This window comes from Lampetra fluviatilis, chromosome 13 (assembly GCF_964198595.1).
Source record: "Lampetra fluviatilis chromosome 13, kcLamFluv1.1, whole genome shotgun sequence".
Lineage (NCBI taxonomy): Eukaryota > Metazoa > Chordata > Hyperoartia > Petromyzontiformes > Petromyzontidae > Lampetra > Lampetra fluviatilis.
This window is the reverse complement of record NC_136287.1, coordinates 4,247,846-4,258,227: the sequence shown is the minus strand read 5'-3', so window position 1 is coordinate 4,258,227 and position 10,382 is coordinate 4,247,846. Positions and strand designations below refer to the sequence as shown.

Here is a 10,382-nt window from a genome sequence, read left to right as displayed (position 1 = left end):
TGAAAATAAACATGCACACAGTGCACAGCTTGTATGCTGAAACCGATGTCAAGTTTGATAACATCCCAATACATTATATTGATATGATCACACAGGACGTCATTCGATATTGAATGGAGACGTTTTCATTTACCATTTTGAGATTAAATTTATTGATCAAACCTATGTCACATTCAGCTAAATTCCTAACCATTAGTATGAAACTGGTAAAAAAAAAGCGTTCCTGTACAGCACATATAATAACATTACAAAAATGATTAGTATATTGCTAATAAAAGCAATTCATTCCATTTATTGCTTAAAATGAAAAGGCCAAATGGGGAGACGATCCAGAAGTGATCGCTACAGACTAACTGGCTCCCGTTCAGAAGGGCTGCATATCATGCTGTATTTTGTTAAAGGCCAAGGCACCACTCTGCATTACAGTGCATCTATTCCTCATATGGGAGAAAAATCATTATGCCAGGAGCTTGTGATTCTTATAGATACACAAAATCGATGAAGAACGGTGATGGTCAACCACATACTGTGTACAAAACAGCACTGGGAATAATAACAATGTCATGAAAACATTAAGATGGTTTCTAAAATAAAACCTGGTTAGGCAGTAAAGTTCTTCCATGAGGTTTTCCAAATCATAGAGTAGTAGCCCTGTAACTATGAGGTCTGCATAACTTGTGCTTATAGCTGACCACTGGCCAAAAATTGCACTAAGTATTGTACGCTGAGGAATAAATCAATTCATTCAGATAAAAATAGTCACCTGGAAAGACATCTTACTTGTGCTATTCTGCACTGCACCCTGAGAAGTTTGTGCGGAGCGGGGCGATGGTGCACTCGTAGCGAGCGTGCTCAGAACGCGGGCGAGCCGACCTCCGCAGCTGCTTGGCGGCATGACTGAGCTGGAAGGCAGCATCAGGATGCGTCTTCTCGGGCAACAGCGAACACTCCCGCTCCAGCAGCTCCGCTACGCCGGTCAGCAGGTCCTGGAAGCCGAATGCCAGGGCAGCCTTGCGCAGACGGTTCAATTCCTGCACATGTCACAGCACAAACGCGATGGTTTACTCCGGCGTCCTGGTAAGGAAAATTCCATCGGGATAGTAAATTGCCTCGTGTTATCCTCACCTTGTAGAAGGTTTGTGTTTTTTCTGGAAGTTTCCTGGCATTTCTCAGAATCTTTTGCACATCCGTCTGTTGGAAGAAAAAAAATATCAAACTTGACCTATCCATGAACTTAATTGTATCCAACAATGACATTCTAATCCCCAATTTCAATGCATTCAGTATGGTGACACCGATGCTAATGAAGTGAATGTTACATGTAGGCTCACCTGGAGGCCACCTTGCTTAATCCACACCACGACGTTTTGAGCATAGCTGCGCTTTGTGGCCGGGATCATGGGAAATGGTGTCCGAGTGTCATCCTCCCCATACGGGTTTTCTGCGAAATCTGAAAATAAGACACGTATCTAACCACAGAGCCGTCACAGCAGTGAGGCAGTAATACTTATCTAATTATCCTGATACAATTTGTGTAAAAATGAACTGCACACCAGAGATGGGGCCCAGCTGTGTGAATTTCCCCAGCCATGGTAAGGTATCAAAGCCAGGTTCAAAAACGGACATCATCAGGTTCGACTTCTTTTTGCTGTCAGCTTGCGAGTATAGCATCCCGAACCATGCCGGCCTGGACAAACAAGCAATTAACACAACACAACATACAAGCATCATTGGGAAAATACGGTTGGTTGTTGAACCTAAATCCTAACCATCCAAAGCTGTGATATTTTAGCCATTAGATGTCTTATTGATAATCCTTTCAAAGTTTTTTTTAAATGTTCATTCAACCATCTAAGGACACTTGTTTTTAGAAAAAAATTAAATAAGCCCAAAACAATTACCTACAAATCTTAACATTCAGCATACAAATGCCTAGTTGTGTAAATATTTTAGGCAAAATTATCCATTAAATACATTAAGGGAACTTTTATGTGGAACATTAAGAATGGAGCACTCTTTTAATAAGTCCTTATGTGCTGTGCAGTACAATAATGCACGTGTGTACACCAGCATGTGATGACTGAGTTGGGCCTGTGGGGGGGCTGGCAGGTATAATGATTAACCGGATGTCTACACCAGTCACGTGGTTAATGGCGACTCGGTGAAGATTGCTGTGTGTGACACGTGCTGTTGCATTCTACAGGTAAATGACCCAAAGGTTGTTTTGGTCGTCATAGAAATGTTCAAGACTTGTTCTAGACTTCAAGCTTGGCTTTGAATTGTTAGTTTGTGATATATTCAATTGGAGGGGTTTTAGCACTGTGCATTGTAAAGGATGACATACTGTAGTTAACATTTGTAATTCTTAATTCTCTAACCATAATACTGTTTAGTCTATAACCATGCCCATGCACCCAGAGTATGACAACTTGCATTGCTATTGAGAATAGAACACATGTACAGTAGTAAGTTGTACAATGGTGACAAATACAGTAAGTATACTGTACACATACAGTATAGATAATGGGTGTAAGATACGGATATAAGTGGATGGTATAGATAGACATACAGCTTAGGATTAAAGTAATATTCGAATAGTGAAGTGCAAATGTGATTGTCAAAGACAAAGATGGTTTGTCAGTAGTAGAAGTGGGTTTAAGAGAAAACTGTTAATGAATAACCGGACGTGGACACAAGTCACGTGGTTAATGGCGACTCGGTGAAGAATTGCTGTTTGTGACACACGTGCTGTTGTTGCATTCTACAGATTAACCACAATAAATGTGTTTGCCCTCGATTTGGAGCACCTGCCCAACGTCCTTCATTTTGAGTGTGCAACATTTATATTTGTAAAAAATGTCATGGAGGCCCTCTTAATAGGCTGGCTTTCCAGCTTGTTTTTGACTTGACAACTCACCCAAGTTGCACCAAGGCCACCATGCCTTCCACCTTGAGGCTACCGTGCAGGAGGACACAGAAAGACGGCCTCTTGCCAGCGTTCTGAGCACTTGGGTCTTCATCAGTTTCCTCTACGCCACCTGCCCCACCATCCTCTGACTCTGCAGTTTGGAGAATTTCAGTTTGTCCTCTGTAAATGCTGAATCAAACACTGTTGCAGTTTACCACAATTTTAAATTGAAAACACCATATTTATCAAACTAAAACCTAAAATGTATTACGAAATGTGATCCCATATTGCACACTCCGATTACAGTACCACATTTAATCTGTATGTATGTTATAAACAGCAATACATATCTTCCTATAATTTAAAAGTTTCGAAAAATGCCTTCAATGCCATACATGTAACCACAGAAGTGGTTATAACTGGTCTGCATTACTTTTAATCCAATAATATTTATGTATTCTGTAATTGCCAAGTGCATCAGCAGCCCAAGTCCAGACACCCACCTTTACTGTGTCCAATTGGCAGCACCAGGTGTCGAGAGATAACGGGAGGGCTGCACACATCGTTAATGTCCAGGAAGCCCACAATCTGTATTTCTGAAAGAAAAGAAAACAATGGAACGCATTTAAATTACCATGAAAACCATGAAGAAACTAAATGGCGAGGTCACTTATATACAGTTGATCATCGATTATCTGGCTTCCAACGTTATCCGGCGGTCCTGGGCTAAACCGGCAAAACCGCACCAAAGGCTGTAACCAGTCCGGCGATCTGCACCATGTGCTTGACTTCAGTGTCAAATATTACATGCAGTACATTATACACTGCATACAACTTAATGAAAACACTGCATGTATAGACATTTTTCATGTCTAATAACTGCAGTAATACAAACAAAATATGCAGTGCAATCCAGCAAAAAGTGCGTGTAAATCAGCGTTGGCATCAGTCCTGCAATCGTCAAACACATGTTGAGACAAGAGCGTAGTACGAACATCACCCCATGCAGAGCCTTTGAGATTGGAGTGGTAAGTACGGTACAGTAAATACAGCAACTCCTTTTCATTCTTAATCAACTCGAGAAAAATAGGCATACAGCTTTATATATATTGAGAATGATCTCCCTCTTTGCACTCAATTTGGCATGCAACCTTTCTAAACTGCTCAAGTATGTATTGACTGAAATAAGCCATTTTGTAGAAAAGATACATGTGAAGAAGATAATGTTTGTAACAAGTGAATAATACATCAGCTGGCTCACCAGGCAGGATGTTCCTTGTATCTCCCTCTTCTTCCTGAAGGACTGGCTCTGGGCGTGGAAAAAGCTGCGCTTCTGATGCCAGGTGACCGCACTTCACGACCGTGTGGAATGATGAATATCCCTGCTCTATCAATTTGCTGTCAGCACACAGATGTTCATGTTTGTACAATAGTATGTTTTCCCCCTGGAAAACGTTAGGGACCTCTTTTATTTGAGTAAGGTCCTCAAAAATGGAAGTGGAATACATTTTGAAATAACCTAATTTATAACCGTATAGATTATCCAGGTGTCAATTAAAATAGATGTACAGTCAATTCAATATTACTCTATGCACAGAATACAAGCAATCTACAGTGAAAAAAATTAATTCAACCATTTTATAAAACAATTACTAGAATTCGATGCACTCATTAAATATTATAGCTTTATAACTTTGTTTTAAACGTTCCCTTTTGTACGCCAATTTTTTTCACAATTGCTCGTGGAATTTCTCTTTTTAAAAAATAAAAATATGCTTTTGTTACGGGATATCCATGCACTCAATAATTCAAGCAGTAAAATGGCAGGCTGCCCTTTGGATGCTGTTATTTCTGCATTTTCACAAAAAAGTATTCATCATTAAAAAAGATTCCAAAAAACACATCTGCTTAAATAAATGGATCCAATGATTCTGCAGTGTCTAATGTAAGTGGCAGTAAGAGTGCAAGTCATTCATATATCAGCCAACGTGTAGAGTAATGGCTGCACCAAAAATATAACAGCCTATTATATCACACCTTTGTAAATTAAAAAACATGAGGTCCCAGGCATTTTACAGCCAATTATGGAGGAGTTTAAGTACCTCGGGGTCTCTTTTGCGAGTGATGGTAAGTGGGAGCAGGAGATCGGCCGGCGGATCACTGCGGCGTTTGCAGCGTTGCAGGCACTACCGTTCCATGGTAATGAAGCAGGAGCTGAGTTTTCAAACAAAACTCTCTTGGTTTACAGGTCGTTCTACGTTCCCACCCTCGCCTATGGTCATAAGCTTTGGGTAATGACCGAAAGGATGAGATCGCGGGTACAAGGCGCCAAAATGAGGTTTCTCCGTAGGGTTGCCGAGTTCACTCTCTGTGATCGGGTGAGGAGCTCGGTAATCCGGGAGAGCTTCAGTCGAGCTGCTGCTCCTCCACATCGAGAGGAGCCAGCTGAGGTGGTTTGGGCACTTGGTAAGGATGCCCCCTGATAGACTTCCCCTGGAACTCTACTGGGCACGTCCCACTGGGTGAAGACCCCGGGGCTGGGACACGCTGGCAGAACTATGTCGCTCAGCTGGCCTGGGAACGCCTGGGAATTCCCCATGAAGAGCTCGAGTCTTTCGCCAGAAAAAGGGAGGTCAATACTGCCCTTAACATGCTGCCACCGCGACCCTCACCAGGACAAGCGGACTGAGAAACGAACGACCGATAATAAACATAATGCTTACCTGAACATGACCTGCATGTTCTTGGTGGAAAGGGGACCCTCCATGTAAAACACTTTGCCGTGCCCACCATTCCGATCCACCAACCATTGTAAGTTTTCCAGACAGCCCTGGGCCAGCTGCACAAAATAAAAGATGAGATCAGAATCTAAGAGGTGATGTCTTATTATGATGGCACCCACCTGTAATACAGCACTTTGGAGTGAAACTGCCAACCCAAGGACGTAGTGGTCATCTCCTGGCTTGCCAGGATATGGCAGTACATAAAGTTAATTTATATCTGCATTTCATCGGCATGCACGGGTTTTCTCCTGCATGCATAAACACTCACGAATGCAGTTGGCCAAACATCCCGATATAGAACCAGAGCTTGGGCAATTGTTACGACCAATTCTGGCTCCTTCCCGCTTGTCTGTAGCTTCACGCGCCTTTGCAAAAACTGTGCGTGACATATACTACAGCGCTGAGAAGTAGTTTGCATGAACATTGATATTTTATCGTAACTACATTTGTTTACCTAGAAAGGTCTCACCGAGGCTCAAGATTATCTTTTAAGGGAGTAATGTTGATATTTATGTAATCCTAATGGAATAATTTTAAGGTAATATTTCAGCATTTAGATGTTTGGCCAATACCAGATATATTGTATGTTTATTTTAGCTATGGAAAGAAACCTATGCAGAACAGTGAGAGAATATACAAACTCCACACACGAAGGCACCCGAATCAGGAATCGAACTCAGAAACTCCTTGCTGTGAGACACAAGTGTTAGCACTGCAGCGCCCTGCCGCCGACATAATTATCTTGGGTCAAATGTGTCCACCTTATAGTAAAATAATTCTAACTATACAGTGCTAATTACATCATAAAACAAGGTTGCTACCCTATCCCAATGGAAATCATTTTCACAGCATTTACATAACTAGCGTATTTTTGCAGCTGACAATGGTGACAAAAAAAACTTCAGCATGCACATGATTTTACACCACTTGATTTTAGACAAGTGTTAGCTTACGCATCCAATAAGATTTACTTTTGTTCTTACACGGTCTATATACTGCTCACCTCCTCCAGGGTGGCAATACACATTACGTATAGCTTAGAGGGGAAGGGAAATGGGAGGGGGAAGGCACGATCGTCACCGCGCTGTCCCAGAGAGGCCAATGACTGCCTCAGGGAGCCCTTGCCAATACCCATGCAGCCATCTGTCACCAACACCACCTGTTCGCCACACACAATAGCGTAATCTCACACACTGCATATCATGGGCACTTCACATGACATGTTTTTATGCTGAAAACGAAATAAAATAACTTGAGCACAGCAACATTTAGCTTGCAGTTTAATCTTTAATAACAAATTAATAGATACCAGATAAAAGGGGGAAAACCTATTCTCAAATTCATAGTTTTACAATAACACAATCCCAAAATTAACCTTGGTGCATGTGTCACAAAAATGTAACCAGATGTTATCATCACCTGGCAGATGCTACCAACTCCCCACTCTTCCTGCACGATCGTGCTCACGGTTTTAAGTGCAGCCTCTAAACACGTTTTGTCTTGGTCTTCGACTGTGCTCAGTCCCTCCTGAAAAGTATCACACGCATAGTTATTTCACATCTGCAATCAAGGGTACTTTTCACTCATCTCATACATTAGTAATGTTTAGTACCAAGCATGTAGACCAATATTGCAACAACAACAAAAGCCACAATTAAACCATCCAAACGTACTTGCAGGGAGCTGTAGTCTCGTGTAAATGGTACAATCAGTCTGCAGACGGAGGAAAAGGCGAGGAGGGAGGTAAACTCAAGCCGGTAGTGTGTGGCCAGGTGATCCAGCAGAATGCGGACACCGTGGGCTGCCAGATGCTTCCTCTGCTGCTCTTCCTCAGCACCCACACCAGGCCCGTTGGTGCCACCGGATGGCCGCACCATCGACAGCGATGTATCCAGGAGCACCGCGGTCGGCATTTTGACTCGGCTGTGGCAACTGCACAAAGACGATTAGCACGGCTGGCTATGTACGGTGCGAAAGACATTCAACATACACGCATATGAAGATAAAGAACCACCGTATAGCCTTAACAGGCATTGGGGCAAGTGCTGTTAGCGAGCAACGATGAAGCTGGCACAGCACATGAGGGGGTAGGTGGCCAGCACCTCACCCAGCCGCCCTCGTTTCACCAGGGGGAAATATTTACACACTGCACCGGGTACTCATTTGAGGAAGAGTATACTTAGGGGAGGCCCAGGACGGTTCAGAATAATCGTCACTGGTGCTGGCTGTGAGTGGGTATCAAACTCGGGTCGCCGGGTTCGTGGTGCAGCACACTAACCGCGACACTACTGGCAAGTCAACAATACACCAACTGACACACGAATTTGCAATATGGAGCACTGTAGAATTATCCAACTTTTTATAACATCCCATGGTCTGCAGTGCTTAATGCCATTGAAAGATGATCACACATGTGTGTTAATATCAAGTGTCATGCATGCTGCATATACAATGCAGTATGTACATATAAAAACATTAATACCGAGAAGCATTTTATCTATTTGTTGACCCAAGTGACCCATAAACCTCAAAGGCCATACTTATCAAGTCCGTTCAGCCGGAGACAGTGCGTACCACCCTCTTTGCGTTATTGCTCTGAGACTGCGTTCCCCGTCCTGACCAATTGTAATCGGTTAAAGACGCCGCACTGCTCGTCGTGATTTAATTATACATTTACATTGCTCACGTGGGGACTGCGACATTCTCCTAATTCACCCACCCTCTTGCATGAGGCAAGTCCATATTTTTGGGGAATTTTGCAATGCACAAGGATGATGCCGTGCTAGTAAATGGATGTAACAGGCAGGGACGAGAAAACATCTTTGTCTAAACAGCAGAGCAGTGAAGCCTTCTCCCCACCGAACGACTTTTCTCATCTCACACAAATACACGAGGGGGTTTCGAGTGACATGTTTATCACGATGTGTTATAATGATGCTGGTCCTCACACACAAGTGCAAATTTCGCATTCGCTGACTTATTTGTACCACGGACGGCACTCGCCAGCTGGTGCTCATAATACATCACTCACGATGGTGACACGAACAATGTTTCATTCTGACAATGATATCGATGCTTAACATCCTTGACACCACTATATTGACGATCATATTCCGGTGACCAAGATTATTATGATCGTGGTCATGGCGATGTTGATCACAATGATGATCAATGCTGTTGATCACATACTAATAATAATTTCTAACGTCTTTAATATGTATTTTACAAAAGAGGCAGTCTATATTTTAAGCGACAGCTTGGCGACACCACGGATTAACCAAGTGGCCTAACGTATGTGAATGTTCAATATTTTATTTCATTTGGCAAATATGGTCAGGAATCAGACGCCAATGTCGAGGTCTGCTCGCCACGACGAGAAGGCTTCAAGGACGGAATTCGTCGAGTGTTGCTGTCGAGTGTTGCTAGTTCGGATTGAATGGCCACAAGCGCACGAGTGTGGCTCGTCTTTTAATTGTATCTATGTATCTCTAGGAGTATTTCGTATCGCTGGGAGCCTCTATGTAGTATGTTGAACTTCGTTCGCACCGTACGTAGCCAAACCGTTCTAATCGGGGGTGCGGGCGAAAGGCAACTACACATAAAAATCAGTTGGAAAGAAATTAGTTAATGTATCTCTATGGTATCTCTATGGGTTTCCTTTATGATCCATAGTTTGGGTTGCATGTCCACAATCGCACTCCGATGGCCTGTATTTTAATGTTTTTATTTATGAAGGTACTCAGATTGTAAATGTTGTGGCTTGGCTCTCCAACACACCGGTTAGTGCTGTACTAGTTACACTACAATACACTACACTATACACTAGTATAATACACTATACACTAGTATAATACACTATACACTACACTATACACTACACACTAGTGCTGTACTATTGACGAATTGGCCACGTTCTGTTTACGTGACAATCCTTACTAGTTGGCTGTGTCGGGTGGTGGTGGCGGGTTTTCACGACACATTTATATATTTACGCGATCGAACCCCCCCAAAAAAACTCTATTATGAATAATGCATCAGTACGTTAATATTAGCAATACAATTAAACACCATGAGGGTTCCATGAGGGTTTAATTACACAACAGGGGAAAGTTGAATTGATGTTATATTTTTATTATTTTATTATTTCCCTTCTACGTGACTTTACCGAAAGAACCAAGAAGAAGATGCCGGTAGTTAAATTAATCACCAAGATAGTTGAATTAAACACCAAGGGCTGAATTAAGCACTAAGAGCGAGTTGAATTAAGCACCAATATAGTTGAATTAAGCACAAATAAAGATGAATTACTCACCAATAGAGTTTAATTAAACACCAATATAGCAGAATTAAACACCAATAGAGTTGAATTAAACACGAAGAGAGAGAGAGAGAGTTAATTGAACACGACGAGTCTGCTCCAGCGCCTTGCTGCGGCATCGGCCACCAACTCACCGCTTTAAACTCCTCTCGGCGCTCTCTCTCGCCGCGGCTAAGTCGAGGGGGAAACTGCGACCATCTTAGCACGAACAAACAACAACAATAGAGACGCGCCACGCAACTTTCGACGTCGTTTAACGCGACGTTCCAAGCCGCTGCTGCCGCTGCCGTAGTCGTCGTGGGGCCTGGCCCACAGGGGGGCCCACGGTGGTGGTGGCTACAGGCCGGGCCGCGTGACCTCTAACCCCGCCCCA

The 10,382-nt window shown here is 42.9% G+C and overlaps 1 protein-coding gene across 1 annotated transcript; it reads right to left on the bottom strand.

Moving 5' to 3' along the window:
• Positions 1-4: 4 nt before the first annotated feature.
• LOC144935447 (integrator complex subunit 14-like) lies at positions 5-10,382 on the bottom strand. The gene is made up of 12 exons (XM_078862091.1): positions 10,144-10,382; positions 7,365-7,623; positions 7,111-7,218; positions 6,695-6,850; positions 5,632-5,747; positions 4,170-4,306; positions 3,412-3,504; positions 2,918-3,059; positions 1,554-1,687; positions 1,332-1,450; positions 1,126-1,191; positions 5-1,031 (listed from the first exon to the last, which is right to left on the bottom strand). Exons 2-12 carry the CDS (start codon positions 7,602-7,604, stop codon positions 786-788), a joined length of 1,557 nt encoding a protein of 518 aa, XP_078718217.1. The 5' UTR covers positions 7,605-7,623; positions 10,144-10,382; the 3' UTR covers positions 5-785.